The 22,386-nt window shown below is 42.8% G+C and overlaps 1 protein-coding gene across 1 annotated transcript in view; it reads left to right on the forward strand.

Annotated features, from left to right (window-relative positions):
- The window catches only part of shank2a (SH3 and multiple ankyrin repeat domains 2a), a 73,097-nt gene that overhangs the window by 26,475 nt on the left and 24,236 nt on the right, over positions 1-22,386 (forward strand). The window contains exons 6-9 of the mRNA XM_073849940.1: positions 2,729-2,896; positions 6,572-6,688; positions 18,591-18,668; positions 20,638-20,704. Of these exons, the coding sequence (XP_073706041.1) occupies positions 2,729-2,896; positions 6,572-6,688; positions 18,591-18,668; positions 20,638-20,704 (430 nt within the window). The remainder of the gene's footprint in view (positions 1-2,728; positions 2,897-6,571; positions 6,689-18,590; positions 18,669-20,637; positions 20,705-22,386) is intronic.

The following is a 22,386-nucleotide window of genomic DNA, read 5'->3' on the forward strand; positions in this document are numbered from 1 at the left end:
GTCGGCTTGCTGCGCCATTCCCACGTGGATCCGTGCGCTATCTCCCAGTTGTTCCCTCCGGCGAACCTGGGTCCTCCATGCCCCACAGTCCGGGCTAGACGCGGAGTAGTTCTTGACTGTGCTCCTGCCGGGTCTCCTTCGCCCCGCAGGTTGTGGCGTTTTTCTCTATATTTTTCCAGGGGTCAACCAGAAGGCCTCTGTTTCCCTCGTATATCCCTAAACTCCTTTTGGATATATTGAATTTCTTATTTTCACATGGACAGAATTCATGTCTCCGCCCCCCCCCCAACCCCTGCTTCAGTTTCTGGCATCCCTGGGGACCCCCCTTCTCGGGCCCCAGGGCGTTGGGAAGGTTACGTTAACGTCCGCCTGTTGACACGTCCGCCTGCCGGCACGTGGTCGTTGCGTAACGCGGCGCAGGAACGTGGCTTGTTCCATAGGGTCAGTTTCCCAAGTAACGTCGAAGTGATTCGACTGAAGGGGAACGTCTAGGTTACGTAGGTAACCCTCGTTCCCTGAAGGAGGGAACGGAGACGTTACATCCCCTGCCACGTCCCTGTCGTAGCGCTGACGCCGGCTCAACCCGGCTCCTCAGCGAAGAACCTGTCTGACTGGCGCATGACGTCGCTATTTATACCCGTATGTACGGGGCGTGGCGCATCATGCAAATGCCACTCGCCAATTTTCATTGGCCTTTTGTATAAGGCTCAGATATGATTGGATTCTAAGCGAATTCCCATGTAACGTCTCCGTTCCCTCCTTCAGGGAACGAGGGTTACCTACGTAACCTAGACGTTCTTCTTCTCCTGTTCCTGATCTTCGCAGGGGGGTAGATGGAGGGGCGGAGCTTGACAGAGTAAAGTTAACGACGCAGAATTTAACACTGATAATTTTCCCCAACGCTAGGGGGTATCTTTCACTGTTTGTTGTTGAGTTTACTCCTAGAGAGTAAAAATGGAATAACACTGCTTGATTAACACTGCTGATTTTATTGTGTAGCCTAGAGTGCCTGCTGTTAAAAACTAAGCTCAGAATTGTTTCCATAGTTCAATTTATTGTGACACCCCTACATCTGGTGCTCCATTACGCCTGACTGCCGAGGATGCTAGAGGAACTCCAAGCAGGGTTCACCATAAGGAGACTCACCTGTGAAGCAGCTAAGCACAAGTATCTTGTCCATAGAGGGGAATGGTGTAGCAAGCGTGATAGACACAGAGTGGGTCCTGGTGTTCACTGGCTACTTGAGGCGAGTACACAAGTAGACACAGTCTCTACACAGAGATTCTAAAATCTCACAAACGTGTTAGATGTCCCCCCGGTCAAGAAATAACACAACTGGCAGTGGGATGTGTCCGGAGAGGCAAACAGGTCTACCTGTGCATCCCCAAAGCATCTCGAAATCAGCCGGATCATCTCAGGGTGAAGTCGCCACACCTCCGAGAGTGCGGGTTGCCGTGAGTGCTCACTCAGCATGTTAATGACATGAAGTGACCTCAGATGCTTCTGACTCCAAAGGAAGCAGTGTCACGCTGCCATGCTCATCTCAGGATTCAATAGTGAAGCCAATGCTAAAGTGGTTTCATGTGAATCAACCCAAGTGGCGTGACTGTGGCTGCAGATGACATATGCCCCTGGAGCCTCTGAAATTGTTTCAGTGGGACCAACTTCTTGCCTTTAAATGACTTCAGGCAGTTCAGCATCGACTGGGCATGCTTGGCTGAGAGAAGTGGTGTCAGGTTGACAGAGTTCAGCAACGTGCCAGCAAGATGACCTGAGAAGCACTATTCAGACCTCCAGAGACTGTGCAAATGGCATTAAAGTATGGTAGCAAGGTGGAGCAAGGGACCCTACTCGGAAGGCCCAGCATCCCAGAGTGGGGTCTGAGCAAGCAATGCTCCCTGGTTGGGCAGGGGGTGTGTGAGAAGGCACCACTGACTGCTGGTGATAGGAGGAGGATGAGAGCGGCAAGGCATAGCGTTGCACACTGTTATTCATGCTCTTAGGACCCAGAAATAGAGGAAACTGCTCCTAACTGCACTAACCATAAAGCCAGTGGCGGGATAGAAATTTAACTCAAAAGATTCTCCACCCAGCACTCCTCTGGGGGAAAAGCAGCTTCCTCCATCTCCGGATCGCTCATGTCAGGAGTGTTTTTTTGTGGACCGCTTGGAGGTTTTAACTATGACTAAGACAGGTGGCGTCGTCTTCCTGTGGGAGGGTTGGGGGGTTCAGTGTCACGGTTGAGCTGGGGTTTTTTATGCAACAGAGGACAAACGCCCTTGGCCACGAGCAGACTAAATGGCTCACCACAACAGTCTGGTAGCAAGTCTGGGCATGCTTTTGATACCCTCATCCTGCTTTTGAACTGCGGAGAACTGCTGGGGACAGTCTGCAACAGCGTCACCGAAAAGGCAATCTTGTGAGATGGGAGCATTGAGAAAGTATACTTTGTCGTCATATTTCTGGTTAGAGTTAATAAAATGCTTTTTTGCTCTCTTCATATCTTCATGTCACCCAACATGGGACACTAATCGTACAATGGGATGATAGTGTGACACCAAAAGGTACCCTTTTCAGGGAAAGTGCTACTTAAACTGAACTGAATTGGAACTGTTAAGTGACAATAAATTAGAAAGAATGATAAAGTGACCTTTAGTGACCTTTAGAAGTTGTGTCAGTTCACCTTCATGTTACATTGATGTTTCTTTTGAATTATTCTGCCCTTCAGACACTGCTGGAGCTCGGAGCTTCACCAAACTATAAAGACAGTCGTGGTTTGACAGCGCTGTATCACACGGCCATGGTGGGTGGAGACACAGACTGCTGTGAACTGCTTCTGAATGAGAATGCCTCTGTCTGCTGCCAGGATGAGAACGGCTGGCATGAGATCCACCAGGTTATCTTCATCCATACACACATCCATTGATTTATTAAAGCTGCTTTATTAAAGATAAAAGGATCAAGACATGCCAAGGTCCCAGGAGTATGAAGTATTTGAGTAGTCATACATTATTACTATACTTAAATGTATACTTAAATTCAGAAATGTGAAGTTTTGATTGTTTAGCCCTGATCCATCCCTTAAATATAATAAATAAAGAACATAAACACTGTAAAACCAGAAAGTTCACTATCCAAACCACTGGCAAGATGGTCAGTAAAGCTCCTACTGAACAAATTAGACAAACTGTTCTGTTTATATTAAGCTGGACATAACATTTAAAGGTTCATACAAGAAATGGCACCCTCTGGTGAACAGAACTATGTGCATGTTCAATCAAGGTGTGACACTCTGTTAATTATCATTTTTCTGATGCTAAATCAACTTTGCTGTTTTTGTTTACTGAAAATCTGTCTCTCTTTCTGTATGGTCTATGTCTTTGAATGTGTGTGGGTTCCTTCTTAAAGGGTTACTTCACCCAAAAATGAAAATTAGCCCATTATTTACTCACCTTCTAGGCATCCTAGGTGAGTCATTCTACGAAATGGGTGCCATTTCCACAAAAATTCATTAAGAACAAACTTTCTATAAAAAAGACTACAACTTGAAAGACAAGTTAAAACTCCAAAAAACATATTTTCCCACCTCAGGCACAAACTCCTTATTAATATTATCCTTTTTCTTCAGGCAAGGGCACCTTTCTTGTACCACCCCGTTACGGACGATATGTATGCCATTAGAGTAGTAAAACATGAAATATATTTTCAAAATTTTATGTTTTCCTAATAATGAATTGTCTCTTTTTTGCAAACCATCAATAGAGAGTCTGTAATTTAATAAAAAAATTTAATTGTTAGATTTTCAATCTTGAAAAATGAATTTGACATGTTAATGGCCTCACTGTTTGTAGTGAAAAAACAAATTAACTCAAAAAGTACAAATAAAGTGGCATTTATTTAATTAGTCCACATAATAAGAATATCATATACAGCATTAAATCAAGTAACATTTTATTTTATTTATATAAACTTTTTACAAAATGACCCTGTGACGGGGTGGTAAGCGATGTGACGGGGTGGTTCACTGTGACAGGGTGGTATGGACAAAGTGTTTCTCCATATGAACTGCTGGTTTCAAATTTTGTGCATACATTTCACAAGGGCATGTGTTTCATCTGTATCCATGATGATCCCAGGATAAAGGTCATTGTCATATTTAAATCACACACCACTTTCCAATTAGATTTCCGCTTTCCCAATCAATTGGTTCAGTTGGCACCTTTTGGGCTGTCTTGTTAAGAGTGAAATGGTGTGATAGTGAGTGAGTGAGTGAGTGAGTGAGTGAGTGAGTGAATGAGCGAGTGAAAGAGATTGTGAGAAAGTGACATAGTGAGTGAGATGGTGAGTGAAAGAGATGTGAGTAATACGTGTGTGAGTGATATAGTTAGTGAAAAAATGAACCAAACATGGTTAACAGAAAATACTGATTAAAAATTGATTAGCCTATATTTAGGGTGGCCATATGTGCCATTCATACGGGACACGTCCTGGACACAATTTAAATATTGCCTAAAACACCTGAAGTAATTTGACCAATAACATAAAGTTATTTTACAGAATCGACCAATCGTGGCGTAGCACGTGAGAAGGTGAGATCAGAGAACGATCAAAGCAATGCAAATGCACCTTTTTGTTCATTCGATTTGAAGCATTGCTGCGCACCAATAAAATAAGACATCAGTGTGGTCACTCTACCTATATTAGAATCCTATATTAGAATAGTTTCACACATTTTCTCATTCAAATAGGAAGCAGAACCATACCATCACATCCATTACCACCACCGTGACGGGGTGGTAAATTTTATCCCAAAATGGCCGCAGATGTCTCATGTGGTAAAATTTCTCACCTAGCATGCATGCATTTAATCTGAAATTTGATTTTCTTTACATTAATAACGTAAAAGAATTAATAAAAAAAACAGTTTTCCCTATCTACTTTGCGTGACGGGGTGGTAGGGTTAAGCTTGACGGACCCTGTCTAACATGAAAAAAAAAACATCAAATAAACATTGTAAAAGAATGTCAGTATTTGCCTGCTTTTGTTCTGGTGGATGTAAGGCTCAAATGATGTCACTTCCTCTCTTTGTGATGTCATTTAAAGCAACAGTACATTAATTATAGATAAAACAAGTTAGTGTGACGGGGTGGTAAGTTAAACTGCGGTATACACACAAATCATAAAATATTTACAAAAAAATTATATTTTATTTTGAATAAATATATCTTATGTAAACAGGGACACACATATAATGCTGAAAATATTAAAAGTTTGAAAAAATCTAACTTATTTGGTGATATTGTGGATCAAAATATCATGTTGTCAACATGGACATGTGAAATTGGCTATGTACTAATGAAAAATTATATCATATATCATATATCATGTTAACAAGAAAACTTGAATTAATAACTTTAAGCTTTGAAAACACATTTTAGGACATTTTTTGTGCCTTAAGCATCTCATCAAACGTTGCGGACCCAAATGGCACCCGTTTGGTAGAGTGACTCGGCTGTGTATGACTTCCTTCTTTCAGACGAAAATAATATCTGAGTAATATTAAAAATTCCTGGCTCTCCCTCTATGAAAACAATAGGAGGGTGTTTCTCTCCAAAAGTCCAAAACTCCAAAAGTAAAGGCCTCCTGTAGCGAACTGATGTGTTTGTATAAGAACAATGTAATAATCACTTTAATCTAGCTTGCGTCAACTGGTCGTACACGGAAGCAGCTCCAGACAGATGATGTATGATGTCGGCGGTGCGTCTTTGAGAAGTGACGAACGCAAACATGTCATGGAGAAACCAAAACAAAACAACGGACATGAATTGGAAGTACAAAACTAGGATTTGTGAAGAAAAATGCTACAGGAGGCCTTTCTTCACCCCCGGAGCCATGTGAGGTGCTTTTTTATTAGGGATAGATGCACTTTATTGGACTTGATTTGAACTTATTAACTGCTTATTGCCATGATAGAGCTTGGGAGAGCTAAGATAATTTTTAATATGACTTTGATTGCATTCATCTGAAAGAAGGAAGTCTATGTAGTGAGTGGGGTGGGGCCGAGAGCTGTAGGAACAGAGCGAGGCCAGTGGAGTTAATGATAATGAGCGACACCTGCGCCACTCACCGGTCTCGAGTCTCACAGAGGAGCCCCGGAAGGATAAAAGGAGGAGTGACGACAGTGCAAGACGAGAGAGCAGTCGTCTGTGAGAGGCTGCCATTTTACTTTTGTGTTTGTATATTTTATTATTAAAGTGTTTAAAATGTTTGTCTTCCTGTTCTACGAACTGTGTTACAATCAAATACACCTAGGGTGCCTGGAGAATGAGTAAATAATGGGCTAATTTTCATTTTTGGTTGAACTATCCCTTTAACTTTGAGGACAAATCTGTTGTCAGTATTAAGCTAAATCTAACAAAAACTCCATCTGGGCACATCCATTGTTTGTTGTGTAAGTCGTTTTCTGTTAGGGTTTTGTCCCCATTAGTGAAGTAATAGTGTATGTGCGTGTGCGTGTGTGTGTGTGTGTGTGTGTGTGTGTGTGTGTGTGTGTGTTTGTGTTTTCTCTCAGGCTTGTCGGCATGGTCATGTCCAGCACCTCGAGCACTTGTTGTTTTATGGAGCAGATATGAGTGCTCAGAATGCCTCAGGAAACACGGCGCTGCACATCTGTGCTCTCTACAACCAGGTGTGTGATCAGCATTTTAGTTATATATGCTGTTTGTTTATATGGTTAAAGCTGCAGTTTGTAACTTTTTTTTTGGTTAAAAATAATCTGAAACCAATTTTTGTGTAAGTACAGTACCAGCCAGTGTTCAAAACCTTACCTTAGTCTGATTCCCAAAGGTACGCTTGTAATAATGTTTTCTAATTTGAGTGGTACTGGTAGTTTTTTCATAATTAATTTTTTCAGTTAATAATAATTTGCACGGTTTGATGTGATATGAGTTAAGCGATTGTAAGGTTTAATCACTATTGATATTGTGATTTATTGTAATGATGTTTTTCCTCAGTTGGCCAGAACAAAAGTGGCAGACATGTTACTTGTTCAGATGACAATCTCTGGTGAAAATTCCTTTTTGGGTCATACTACCAAGACGTAGAATCTGAGATTCCTGAGTACAGTGTCCACACCAGTGCGGTAGTGATGCGCGGGTCGAGGTTTTTTTCAACCCGCGGGTCCCGCAATTATGAAATTATTTGGCCCGCCCCAGCCCGCCCCGCACTACTGTGTCTATTTTTACAACCCGCCCCGCCCCGCACCCGCAACCATTAAATAGACATACTATGCATTGTAATGCAAATGAATACAGCTTTTTTTTTGCCCGAAAGTGCTTGGAAACATCGCCCTTTAAACTGGCAACAACATACTGTAAGATTATGGATATGAACCATAAATCAAATCATATTAATAACAAGATAATCGGTGGTGTCACGTTAGTGGTGCCGGAAAAAAAGTGGGTATATACGCTTATATATGAATATCGTTTTGAACTTTCTATTTGAACGCATTCGTTTACTGGATCCTTGGACTGAAAGGTTTACAGGTTCACTGGTTTAAGGAAGTTCTGATCATAAAAATCTGCTTCTTTTTATTTGTAAGGTATTGTTTTCGTTATTATGAACTGTTTAAAATGACTAGGGCGCGCACGCATCATGCGCAATCACCATCAAAGTAAGCCGGCGCCACGGTCCTGACTGTATCATTGCTGTCTTTATTGTGTGTTTTTAGCGAATATTTACATTCATTCACATATGACTGGATGTGGTTGACTGTCTTGATTTTGGCTAATGCAGGATAATGCGCATCCGAGGAGATTTAAATACGCATAGCACCAGGCCTGCAGAGCCGAATGAGCGTTCGCTTGATGCGCTTGTGGCTGGCAGCGGGAGCTGCTTGGCGCTTTCGTGACGTGACGTGTTGATAACCTTATTAAAGAACTTAATAAAATATGAAAATAGATATTCCCAAATATGTAATATAGGCTATAGGGAATTGCACGCAATATACATTTTTTTTTTTTTTTAATGACCCGCCCCAACCCGCCCCGCAAATAAAGTGACAATTTCTTTACCCGCCCCAACCCGACCCGCGGGTTACCCGCGGGGCCCGCGGGTTATGAGACGACCCGCGCATTACTACAGTGCGGTGACTGACAACCACACATAAACTCAAAACATTAGATTAGAGCCGACGCACAACCCACATAAAGAAGATAGTTCCGTAACTGCAATTGAACAGGGAAGGAAACTCTGAACAGGGAATGTTCCCATAACTTGCAATAACATCCTTTAAAAGCTATGTAATTATTAGGACAAAAAAAAAAAATATTAAGACAATGTTTATCAAACATTCTTATAATGATATTGATATTTTATTACATTCTTGTAAGGTTGAGAGAACATGTTCTTAGAACAATGTTTTTGGAACATACTTATGACATTATTAGGAGAGAAAGAAAGAGATTGAGCATGTGAATTAGTTCTGTGAGTCTGTGCGTCTCTCAACAGTGTTCGGCAGCAGCGTCTCTACTGATAGAGAAACTGTAAGTTAATCTGTGCCAACAACAGTGCCGTATTACCTCGCCAGTGAGAAATGTCATGTAGCCTTTAATTTACTAGACTCTTTTACTGATAAAATCATCAGAGTAGTGCTACTGTCACGGATTGGACAGGTTCTACTCCCTCACTCACACAACGATCACAGTCACCTGATTACTAATCAGACGCACCTGCAGCCAATCACCAGCACCACATAAAAACACACCACACACCTCACTCAGTGTCCGGGCTCGTTTGCACGAAGCGGACTCATAGTGTTTCTCTGTCGAGTGCACTAAACTTCAGGAATATACTTACCTTGCTACTTACCTGTTGAAACTTACCTGCTTCTCGTTTGTTCCAGTTTAAAGTCAGTTCTCTGTTCCAGTCAGCGGTGTGTCAGCCGTAAGCCTGTCTGTCAGCCACCAACGGTGTGTGTGTGTGTGGTCCTCCTCCCGTCGTTCCTGGAAAGGATAAGGATATCTTCAGAACTTTATTCAATACATCAAGAACTATATCTGGACTGTATACTTACCCGGTTCTGCACGTCATCATCTCCATACCGCTCTGCTGAAAATAAACTATTGTTATTCATTACACTTACCTCTCTTGTTTGGTCTGCTTCCGTAACAGTTAGCCCGGACCAAGACAGCAATCAGCACGAGCAATATGGATCCATTTCAAGAGCTGGTGGACTCACTCAGGAAGGTTTTGTTGGCTAGTCACACCACCACTCCATCTTCAGTTCGTCCCACAGCACCACCGGCACCCAGCACTTCTTCGGTCCCCGTCAATGTTCCTTCCAGTCCCATGGCCCGACCAGCGCCCTACTCTGGCGGGGCGGAGGAGTGCAGCGGATTTCTGTTACAATGTTCACTGATTTTCACAATGCAACCTGCTCTCTATCCCACAGATTCTTCAAAGATCGCCTTCATCACATCTCTGCTTACAGGACCAGCGCTCAAATGGGCGGACACGTTATATCAACAGGCCGGGCCGGCCACCCAATCGATCCAGACCTTCATCGCTCATTTTAAAGAGGTGTTTGGACGTTCTGATGCAGAAGTCTCCACAGGGGAACAATTGTATCATCTCAAACAGGGAAGTATGACGACTCAAGATTACTCCCTGCGCTTTCGCACTCTGGCCGCTGCCAGCGGATGGAATGAGCGATCGTTACTGACCACGTACCGGCTCGGTCTGGAACCCAATCTCCGGATGCAGTTAGCGGCCTTGGATGATTCTATGGGATTGGAGAAATTCATTCAGCAGTCACTTCGTTGTTCAGATCGTCTAAAATCCTACCAAGATCAGTCCGCCACTACTGCACTCCTCCGACCAGTAACATCCGCCAGCCCTCCAGAACCAGAACCAATGATCCTGGAGTCAGGAAAGATCTCTGCAGCTGAGCGACAGAGAAGGCTGACCCGGGGTCTTTGCATGTACTGTGGGGCTGCGGGGCACGTTCGACTCAACTGTCCTCTACGCCCTGTACGATCTTTGGTGAGTGTAATACGTTCTGAATTGGATAACATGCATCCTCTGACTACCAATGATCAGTTAACTACCCACGCCTCTTGTGTTACAGTCGCAGCCCTCATCGACTCCGGGTCAGCGGGAAATTTCATCTCGAACACCCTCTGTTCCAGCTACGTACCCAAGCCTCAACCACCATCTACCAGATTCAACCTATAACTAACCGGATCAGCTCACGGACCCGTATTCACCGGAAATGTGAACCCATCATCCTACAGATCGGAGTTTTACACCGTGAGGAGATTCAGTTTCTGGTTCTGGAGGGAGCCACTATGGACATCATCTTAGGGCGCCCGTGGCTGGTGAAGCATGATCCCATCCTCTCTTGGGGCACTGGAGAGGTGATAAAATGGGGAAAAGAATGTACCACCCAATGCTTCCCAGATCTTCCACGTCCTAGACACAAGCTATTACCTGTCAACGTCATCTCCGTCGAAAGTCCTGTTGAGAAACAGTCAGTCCAGATTCCTACCATTTACTCGTCATTTCAAGACGTCTTCTGCCCCAAGAGAGCTTCCCAGCTACCTCCACATCGGCCATGGGACTGCGCTATTGACCTAGTTCCGGATGCTCCAATGCCCAGAGGTAAGATCTACCCGCTGTCGCTTCCGGAGACCAAGGCAATGGAGGAGTACATACAGGAGGCTCTCGATCAGGGTTACATCCGACCATCAACATCACCCGCAGCATCCAGTTTTTTCTTCGTGGCAAAGAAGGATGGAGGGCTGCGGCCATGCATCGATTATCGCATACTCAATCAAGGCACCATCAAGTTCCGGTATCCCCTTCCTCTCGTCCCTGCGGCCCTCGAACAACTACGCACTGCCAAGGTGTTTACGAAGTTGGACCTCCGCAGCGCGTATAACCTCGTGAGGATACGTGAGGGGGACGAGTGGAAGACTGCCTTCGTGACCCCTACTGGCCACTACGAGTACTTGGTCATGCCCTATGGATTGGTCAACGCCCCCTCCGTATTTCAGAACTTCATTCACGAGGTACTCCGGGAGTTTCTGCACCACTTCGTCATCGTCTATATAGACGATATTTTGATCTACTCCCGGAGTGAGGCCGAACATCGCCTCCACGTTGCGGAGGTCCTTCAAAGATTACGGGAACACCGCCTGTATCTCAAGGTGGAAAAGTGTTCAATTCACCTATCAGCAGTACACTTCCTTGGCTACGTCATCGACCAGAAGGGGGTTCGTATGGACGAGAGGAAGGTGTCTGCAGTTGTATCCTGTCCAGAACCCACCACCATTAAAGAGCTTCAAAGATTCTTAGGTTTCGCCAATTTCTACCGCCGGTTTATTAAAAACTACAGCATCATCACTGCTCCACTTACCAGTCTACTCAAAGGAAAACCACGAACCCTGCTCTGGAACCCTGACTCGGCCGCAGCCTTCCAGAACCTCAAAGACGCATTTACTCAGGCACCTCTTCTAACCCATCCCGACCCTGATCTCCCTTTCGTGGTGGAGGTGGACGCCTCTACGACCGGCATGGGAGGGATTCTGTCACAGCATCATGGTACTCCTCCATTGCTTCATCCCTGTGCCTACTACTCCCGGAAGCTCAGCCCAGCGGAGAGGAACTATGACATCGGTAACCGCGAGCTCCTAGCCATTAAGCTCGCTCTGGAGGAGTGGCGACATTGGTTGGAAGGAGCCAACCACACGTTCCAGGTGATTACAGATCACAAGAACCTACAGTACCTCCGAGACGCCAAACGGCTCTGTCCCCGTCAGGCAAGATGGTCCCTGTTCCTTTCCCGATTCAACTTCACCATAACCTACCGGCCAGGATCCAAGAATACCCGAGCTGATGCTCTGTCACGCATCCATGATTCCCACGACTTGCCTGACACACCCACGACCATAATTCCCGAAAACATCATCGTTCAACCCATTGAATGGACGAATCCTCCAGCTGTCGCCACTCCTGAACCCAGATCTCCGCCGGGCTGCCCACCAGGTCAAAGATTCATCCCTAGGACCCAGCGGGTAGATCTAATCCATTCTACACATACCTCTTTGGGCACTGGACATCCAGGGGCCAACAACACTCTCTCGCTGCTGACGGACCGCTTCTGGTGGCCGCACATGGCAAGGGATGTGAGAAGGTATGTCCAGGGATGTAAGGAGTGTGCGATGTCCAAGAGTCCACGTCATCTGCCTGCAGGGAAACTTCATCCCTTGCCTGTGCCGAACCGCCCCTGGTCACACCTGGGAGTTGACTTCATGACCGATCTCCCCTCATCTGACGGTAACACCTGTATCTTTGTCATAGTTGACCGATTTTCAAAATTCTGCCGACTAATACCTCTGAAAGGTCTTCCCACAGCCCTAGAGTCTGCCGAACTGCTCTTCAACAAAGTCTTCAGGGACTATGGCATTCCGGAGGACATCGTCTCAGACAGGGGTCCACAGTTTATTTCACGGGTGTGGAAGTCTTTTCTCAAACTCCTAGGTGTGCCCGTTAGCCTCTCCTCTGGATACCACCCTGAGACCAACGGGCAGACGGAGAGGAAAATCCAGGAGGTGGGGCGGTTCCTCCGAACATTCTGTCATGGTCACCAGGACTCCTGGAACCAGTTCCTGGGTTGGGCAGAATACGCCCAAAATTCACTGCGGCAACCTACCACAGGACTCACGCCATTCCAGTGTGTGCTCGGCTTCCAACCATCTCTCTTCCCCTGGAATGGCGAACCATCACAGGTGCCCGCAGTGGATTACTGGTTCCGGGAGAGCGAGAGAGTCTGGGACGAGGCTCACCATCATCTTCAAAGGGCAGTGCGCAGAACAAAAACCACTGCTGATCAGAAGAGGATTCCTGGTCCCACATACACTCCTGGGCAGAAAGTCTGGCTCTCCACAAGAGACATCCGTCTGCGCCTGCCCTCGAAGAAATTGAGTCCCAGGTTTGTTGGCCCCTTCACCATCGTGGAACAGGTCAACCCCGTCACCTACAGACTCCAATTACCACCACAGTACCGTATCCACCCCACATTTCATGTTTCTTTGCTCAAACCCTTTCATCCACCTGTGATTCCCTCCACAGAACCTGGTCAAGAAGAGGAACCCCCTCCCCCCTTGGTCCTGGAAGAGGGATCCATCTACTCGGTCCGAGAAATCCTTCAGTCCCGACGTCGTGGTGGTAATCTGGAGTATCTTGTCGACTGGGAAGGCTACGGACCAGAGGAGAGGTCGTGGGTATCCAGAGTCGACATTCTAGATCCAGCTCTCATGGAGGAATTCCACCGTAACCATCCTGAATGTCCAGCCCCACGAGGACGAGGTAGACCACCACGACATCGGAGGCCTCGGCCCTCAGGAGCGGGCCCTGGGGAGGGGGGTAATGTCACGGATTGGCCAGGTTCTACTCCCTCACTCACACAACGATCACAGTCACCTGATTACTAATCAGACGCACCTGCAGCCAATCACCAGCACCACATAAAAACACACCACACACCTCACTCAGTGTCCGGGCTCGTTTGCACGAAGCGGACTCATAGTGTTTCTCTGTCGAGTGCACTAAACTTCAGGAATATACTTACCTTGCTACTTACCTGTTGAAACTTACCTGCTTCTCGTTTGTTCCAGTTCAAAGTCAGTTCTCTGTTCCAGTCAGCGGTGTGTCAGCCGTAAGCCTGTCTGTCAGCCACCAACGGTGTGTGTGTGTGTGTGTGTGGTCCTCCTCCCGTCGTTCCTGGAAAGGATAAGGATATCTTCAGAACTTTATTCAATACATCAAGAACTATATCTGGACTGTATACTTACCCGGTTCTGCACGTCATCATCTCCATACCGCTCTGCTGAAAATAAACTATTGTTATTCATTACACTTACCTCTCTTGTTTGGTCTGCTTCCGTAACAGCTACCAACACGGTTCTGTACGTGTGTATGTTTTTGTGTGGGCGAGTGTGTGTCTGTACTGTATTATATGTGTGTGCATTTGTAAGGGAGAAAGAGCAGGAGAAATAGAGTATGCGATTTCCATACACATAGAACGGAAAGTGGAATTATTATTTTTTTTTTATCCTGTTGTTATCCTGTTTTACTATATTTATTAGCTTGGTCAGTGTCATTGTGGATTTTGGTTCTTTTGCTGTTTTATGCTGTAAGGACCTTTGAAATAACTAAAATCATTTGGCAAAGTGATATGGACATGTAATGCGGTCAAGACCTGCCTGGAACCAATTTAGCTATGCATTACCCTGAAAATTATTTGCACATCTTAGAACAAACATCAACGAATCAGATTCAAGCACTCACTTGTATTTAATGAATGTTCTCATAATGTTGCGAGACAAGTTTCTTAAAAAAAAAAAATTTGGAATGCCCTTATAATCTTATTTTTATTTGCTGGGTGTTTTTATAAAGTTATCATAAAACATTCTGAATACAACGTTCATGGAACGTCCTTACGATGCAATTTGTACTTGATGAATGTTCTTGTAATGCTGAGAGTAAACATTCTTAGAATAACATTCTCAGAATGTCTTATGATGTTATCATTATTTGCAAAATGTTTTTAGAATGTTTGCGTACAATGTTGTGAGAACAATTTTAATGAAATGTCCTTAAATTGTTAAGGCCCGTTCACACCAAGCACGAATGATAAAGATAACAATAACAATAACTATATTTGCGTCCACACCAGTGAACGATAACGGTCTGTTTTTATTGCATTTACACAACTTCAACCTGTCCTCAGCACGCACGTTTCGAGCGTGCTAAACTGTGAATCTAGCGTACACTATCTGGTCTCTAACGCAGTCAATGTAGTGAAATAAAAACAATACGTACTCTTTTCTACTGCAAATGACAATGTTGTCCAAACTAGTGCTGAATTCCTGAGGTAATTTTATGTTTTATGTTACTCTGTTTGCTGTGCAATGTCTGTTTGCTCCTCTACAATGTTGCCTGCTATTTCAAATGCACAAGCCCTTTAAATTTGAATTAAGGCTGATTAGCTGTCAGTGTTTTATCGTTCATTAGATAGAAAAAAATCGTTCTGAAAGTGATCACAACGATATCGTTGTGCTGTATCGTTATCATTATAGTTCTGGTGTGAACTCTGCTATTCTCTTAAATTTGAAACCATTTTTAGAATGTTATCTTTATAGTTATAATTATCGTGCTTGGTGTGAACGGGCCTTTTTTGGTCAAAGTCGAAGTCAATTGTTTTTGTATAGCACTTTTCACAGTACTTGTTTCAAGGCAGGTTTACAGAAAATCATGATATTATAATGTTTATATCATCTTAGAATCTTCTGACAAGATCAGACAACCAACAGAAACACAAGGGGATTTTAAGTACACAGAAGGTAATGACATTATTGATCAAGGGCAGGTAAAACAAATCAAATCAAGACACATGAAAAGAAAACTAAGTCACAGAAGACACAGACACAACAAAACTGTTACAGATATCCACATTCTCATGCCAAAAAAGAGTCTAGAGTGGAAGACAGAAGCAGGTGAATGGATGGAGGAAGGAGCAGGCAGGACCAGGGAGGTGACAATGGAAGAAGGAGCCAGAGAGGAGTGTGTTTAGAAGGATGGTGTGCCAGAGCAGAGAAGGAGCAGACAGCTGGTGGACCACCAGAGCCGAGCCAAGAAGAAGGCCCACGGCAGAGTCGCAGGAGAGAGGAACCATGGAGGAAAACTGGGAGAAAGATCCAGGAGTGTGAGCTCCTGCAACGATGCTGGCATGGATAGTAACTCAGACGGTGACAAGCAGACGCAGAGCCTGGGCACACCTGAGGATCCGGAGGGCCATGGCGAATGAGCAGGCTCCAACGATCGAGGTGGAGGTGGGGATCTGGAAGACGAAGTGACTGAGGACAAAGGCAGAGCCTGAGGGATAGAGCGGCGAGGCAAAGACCAAGGTGGAGATGGGGGGACAAGGGAGCCCAGTGGAGATGGTCGGTTGACAGGCCATGTTGGAGACAAGGGAGTTGGGAGCCAAGGCAGAGTCAGAGGGTTAAAGGGTCGAGGTGGAGTCCAAGATCCTGTGGCTGGAGGCAGAAACGGGAACCTCACCCCAAGGCAATGCTGATGGTTTGAAGACAGCAGTGGACCTGGGGCTGGGTGTTTGGCTGGAGTGAGATGTGGTGGCAGGCAGGTGCAGGGCTCAGCCTAAACTAAAAAAAAAGGCAAAGAAGTTTAGAAGCGCTAGCGGAATAACAGGCCAAATTGCTGTTCACCAGGCTGACATCCAAGAAATTAGTTTGGTAGGCGAGGTCCAGGAAGTCTCGTGTATGGTCCTCAATGGTCCTCAATCTAGATTGTCAATGAGCACAAAGACAAAACCCAACAATAAAAAAAATGCAGTTATACTTTGGTTTTGGTCCAAACTTCTGTCACGGCTTGTATTTGGAAGTTATTGCTCTGAACCCACATCATTGGTCAACAGAAGCTTGGAACAGCTCATGATCCAAAGCATACAACATCATCTGTGAAACAGGGTGGAGCAGTGTGATGGCACTGGTGTTTAGTGATGATGTGACAAAAGACAGAAGCAGCCAGAATAATTCTGAAGTGTATAGGAATATACTTTCTGCCCAGATTCAGTCAAATGAAGCAAAGTTGATTTGACTGCCCTTCATAGTTGGACAATGACCCAAAACATTTTGCGTAGAGGATACGCATTTCGAATGAAGTATGCTGGTACGATTTGTCTCTCTAAACTACACAAAAACCTGGTTACGCCTCCACACGCTGTACTCAAATCAAGCAACAGAAAAAGAAGAAGTGTTCGACCAGTCAGAGTGGTCTTTAGGTTTGGCGTTTGAATAGTTTCCATTTATTTTTCTCCACACTGAGTTTGTTTGTGTGTGTCCTTGAGTCTGTGCAACACGTGCAATACGTTCCAAACATCTTTCCTTGTAATGACAAGCTTTTCTAAATCTGATGTCAAATAAAAGAGAACATTATAACATGCTAAACATGGCTTCTTGTCAATTAGCAATGGGTTATAAATATACTTAATTACTATGAAAATACCCAAGGTGGTTTTAAGAACACAGAAAAACTATATATTGTCACAGTTGCGTGTTTATTGTCTTAATATTTCATCTTTCATAGACAAATCAATTCAGTCTTCATTTACTCAGTTAAAAGAAAAGTGTTTTTAATACAAAAAAGTCAACCTTCAAATAATTATGTTCAGTTATGCACTCAATACTTGGTCGGGAATCCTTTTGCAGAAATGACTGCTTCAATGCGGCGTGGCATGGAGGCAATCAGCCTGTGGCACTGCTGAGGTGTTATGGAGGCCCAGGATGCAATGATAGCGGCCCTTGATAAAACACAGTGGACCAACACCAGCAGCTGACATGGCACCCCAGACCATCACTGACTGTGGGTACTTGACACTGGACTTCAGGCATTTTGGCATTTCCCTCTCCCCAGTCTTCCTCCAGACTCTGGCACCTTGATTTCCGAATGACATGCAAAATTTGCTTTCATCCGAAAAAATTACTTTGGACCACTGTGTTTTATCAAGGGCAGGGTCAATGCAGCTAGCAATCAGGAGATTTTGGAGCACTTCATGCTTCCATCTGCTGAAAAGCTTTATGGAGATGAAGATTTCATTTTTCAGCACGACCTGGCACCTGCTCACAGTGCCAAAACCACTGGTAAATGGTTTACTGACCATGGTATTACTGTGCTCAATTGGCCTGCCAACTCTCCTGACCTGAACCCCATAGAGAATCTGTGGGATATTGTGAAGAGAAAGTTGAGAGACGCAAGACCCAACACTCTGGATGAGCTTAAGGCCGCTATCGAAGCATCCTGGGCCTCCATAACACCTCAGCAGTGCCACAGGCTGATTGCCTCTATGCCACGCCGCATTGAAGCAGTCATTTCTGCAAAAGGATTCCCGACCAAGTATTGAGTGCATAACTGAACATAATTATTTGAAGGTTGACTTTTTTGTATTAAAAACACTTTTCTTTTATTGGTCGGATGAAATATGCTAATTTTTTGAGATAGGAATTTTGGGTTTTCATGATCTGTATGCCAAAATCATCAATATTAAAACAATAAAAGGCTAGAACTACTTTCAAATGTGTGTAATGAATCTAAAATATATGAAAGTCTAATGTTTATCAGTACATTACAGAAAATAATGAACTTTATCACAATATGCTAATTTTTTGAGAAGGACCTGTATATTGACCTGACTGTATAAACACTGCTTTATTGGGCAATATAAAGTCCTAGTTGATGATGCAAATTCTGAAAGTAATAAAAAATCCATTCAGATTCATTCACATAAAGAACTGAAGAACTGAAATAAATAGTGATTATTTTGTTTGCATCATTCTGAAAACAAAGTGGAATATACAAGGTGTACTTGAGAAAATCCTGTTCACGTGTCTCAAACTAAAGTCTGATTCTTTGGGTTAAACATTAACATTCTCAAAAGCTAGGGAGTCACAATGTTAAGCGTTTCATTGTCTTTTTTTTAGAGATTGACAGTGTCTTTCTGACTCCTGTAGGAGAAGTGTGCTCACGTGCTGCTGGTCAGAGGAGCCGACAAGGAGCTGAAGAACTGCAATAATCAGAGTCCATTTCAGGTAATGTCGTGCTGTCCATTGACACTCATCATCAAGGATAACTCCATATGACTGAGCATTAGCTGACTTCATGAAACTGGTGCACAGTATTATTATTATCATTGAATCTTATGTCATATTCTCCTTGTCATAAAATAAAATTGATGAAGATGGATTACTCTGCATGAGAACATGTAAGAGTGTTAGCCTAGGTTTTTAATACATGGATTAGTATGCTTTATATCAATATTTTGACCACATTATTATTCACTAATACTTTTTAAAATGTACAATGTTTAATAATTTTAAACACTATGTTTATTTCAGTAGGTTACACATTTGGCCATACACAGTTTTAGAAATACTAATTAGTGGCTGTGTTTTAGTCAAGTGCTTTACACCCTGTAATGGTCTTAACAACCAGTCTTTATTAACAGAGCAGCATTTGTATTATTATAAAATATAGATGTGTGTGTAAACATGTTCTACACATAGATGTGTTGACATAGTTTAGAGATTGAATGGAGATCAAGGGGTCAAGTCTGAGAATTTCAGATCCTCTGTGTATGTGTGTGTGTGGGAGAGAGAGTGTGTGTGTGTTTGTGTGAGTGAGTAAGTGAGTGTGTTCCAGTAGTTTGTGGATGAACTGTGATTAAAGTCTACAGATGGTGAGGTACAAATCTCCTGTCAGAAGTCCTCATAGGATTATGGCTCAAGCACGCATGTGCCGAGTCACTCAAACAAGCACATTAGGCAATTCAAAAGAAGAAACTGAGCAGAAGGAAAATAATCACAGCAAGTGATTCAGTGTGTTAAACCCTCAGAGATTTTACATTTCCTCCATTCATCACCTTAGTTAGATGCCTTTCTAGTGTAGTGTAGTATATCCTACTCTATACATGCATGCATTACATTTAGGTGAATTCAGGGTAACACTTTCTATGAAGCCTGTATTTATAATACATTAAAATGTTTTATCTAAGGCATTATAATGAATGCATGATGCATTATAAAAACGTTATAATATGTTGTATCATCTCATGAGTATTCATAAGAACAGTTTTAATGTATTAAAATTTTTACTTATTTGTGGTTATAGCTTTTAAGAGTATGATTACCTTCTCATAGTTATAACGTATTACAAGTCTCATATCTTGCCACGTTACTCATGTCACTTTACTTAAAGCATACAAAGACCACTTATAAGTAATAATAATAATATTTCTCAAGAAGCTGTAACATCAGGTATCGGATCAGATGAATGTGTAATATGATACATTTGTATTATCAGTTTGATTATTTTGATGGTGACTTTAGGACAGGATCACCTGTGTGTTTCTGATGCTGATAGAAGCTCAGAAATCACACACTTCAGATCAACACAAAACTCAGTAATGCTTTATACAGTGCATCATTTAATCTTACCTATACCTGATTTGGACAACTCAATAAAAGAAGTAAATAGAGCTAGTTGTGTTTTTAGTAACAGGGAATATATGTCTTAAATTTTAAAGAGATGCAGTTGTGATACAGTGATCTTAATCTTTAGCATAGATTGTGTTTTTTGAGTGATGTCAGTATGATCTGACCCGATGCGGTGAAGAAGACAGGGGTCTGTAAGGATCTGTCATTGTACATGTTCATTTTTGATAATTTTGTGCAAGTTTGATCAGTTCAGTTGAGGCAAAGATGCCTAGACATTAGATGTGTGATGTACGCAGACATTTATACAGAAAAATAAAGATAAATTTAAAATATAAAGTTGATAAAACTTTAAAAGTTATAAAAAGTATTTGACAGCTCAGTGGCATCTTTTTATAACCTACAGCAATTTAAAAATATGTGTATAAAAATTTCATTTTATTAATACTGATGTATTGTTGACGTGAGTTTACAGTGCTTTGAATGAAACTGACTCGCATATCTTAACTTTATATAATCATTGAGTACAAATGATGTGAATCAAAGCAAGTGTCTCCTTGTGTTGCAGGTGGCCATAATCTCTGGAAATTTCGAGCTGGCAGAGCTGATTAGGAACCACAGAGAAAGTGACATAGGTAAGAGCCACAAACACAGTGATTGCATCTGATTTAACAACCCCATATCAAAAACCTTCATCAGAGCTCTATAGACAGCAGTGTGTGCCTGCAAATAGGGCATGTCTTAATGTGAAAGAAATGACTGGACTAATCCCAGGAACTACAGGATTAAGACAGATGATGGGCCAAAGCTGCACTTAAGATATTCTCCTCTGCAATTGCGCTGTTGTTTTCTAAGTGGATGATGATCAACACAAACATATTGCAGCTCAGTGTCACCTAAACATATACAACACATCATTCAGTGTGGTATTTTGTTTTTGCACTGTGTCCTCCCACTACATTTTTTTTTTTTTTTTTCACATTTGTAATATCAGCGGTTTGTCAGGCTGGACTCTGTCAAAAGAGGGCAGAGCTTTTCCAAAAAAGAGAAAAAACAACAACAACCAGTACTACCCTATATGCTGACTTGACCTAAAGAACATTGTTTTCATAAAAGCAAAAATTGTTGAGTGAGCTGGATTATACCAGAACGAGGCAACCGTTCACATAAATCAATCAATCAAAAGGAACAGAAATAAATATCTGAGGAGGCATAATCCGTGATTGTTTCCCGGAGCAGCCCACAGCTGTCCTGCAGACTAAATGAAAAAAGCCGCAAGTCGCAACAGCAGTGAGGGATTATGAACTCATCATCTTCCAGCGAGCGCAGCGGCGTCCACTGCTACCTCCATCAGCTCCAGTAGCCGCTCTCCTCTCTGGACTCTCTTCCTCCTCTCATGATCTGTGATGGGATTTTGTAGTGACTGGAAACGTTTTGGTCATGGGTTCTGCCTGCTGCACAGCAGAGAGAGGTGTGTTGATTTATGCTGATTTCATCCCTAGCTGGAGTTTCTCCAGCTATTTGTGTGCGTTCAGTTGTTGTTTTGAGTTGTTGGTTTTGCTGTAAAAGCATGATCTCCAGTTTACTGGTAAAGTTAAAAATCTTAATTTGATTTTTGTCAATTACATTAAATGCACTTCTTTTCCTATAGTTTCACAGCAACATGCACTATCCAGAAAGCAAAGGGCAAATAAAAGCAACTAACAGTCAATGAACTTTTTTCATGATTTGGCAGATAGGTGATTTAATGAATTTGATTGTAATAAAGCCCTGACCCTTGGCATCACAATTTGTTTAATAATAATATGCAATATCCATAAACAACATCTTTGATGTCCTTGAAAACAAGGCTGTGAACATTGAAATGCATGCAACTTGCAGACGTATTGTAATATATGAAATTGTTTCACCTATGGGTTGCACAGGTGGTAGTTTGTCTTGTTTTGGTTGTTATTATGTCCAACTATCAGACATTTACACCATTTTTACAGACAAACTAATGCTGTTTGATATTGTGAACTGAAATATATAGTGTGTAAGAGCAGATGGTGTATGTTTATATAATGTCAGACATGAAAACACACGTGACGCTCCCGTAGCGTCAGAAACACGCCAGCTTCCCTGAGCGACCTTGTGAAATGTGATTTAGACACACTTCACCTCTGCTTTCTAACAACTAAACAGTTTTTATTATTGCTTTTGAAATATGGGAGTCTTAGTTTCTAAGTGTTTTTAAAATAAATGTAAATAATAATGAAATTATCAAAGATTAGGATATTGGCTGGTAAATAGTGCAGCTGTTGGTTTATCATATTTT

This window comes from Garra rufa, chromosome 11, assembly GCF_049309525.1.
Source record: "Garra rufa chromosome 11, GarRuf1.0, whole genome shotgun sequence".
NCBI classification, from domain to species: Eukaryota; Metazoa; Chordata; class Actinopteri; order Cypriniformes; family Cyprinidae; genus Garra; species Garra rufa.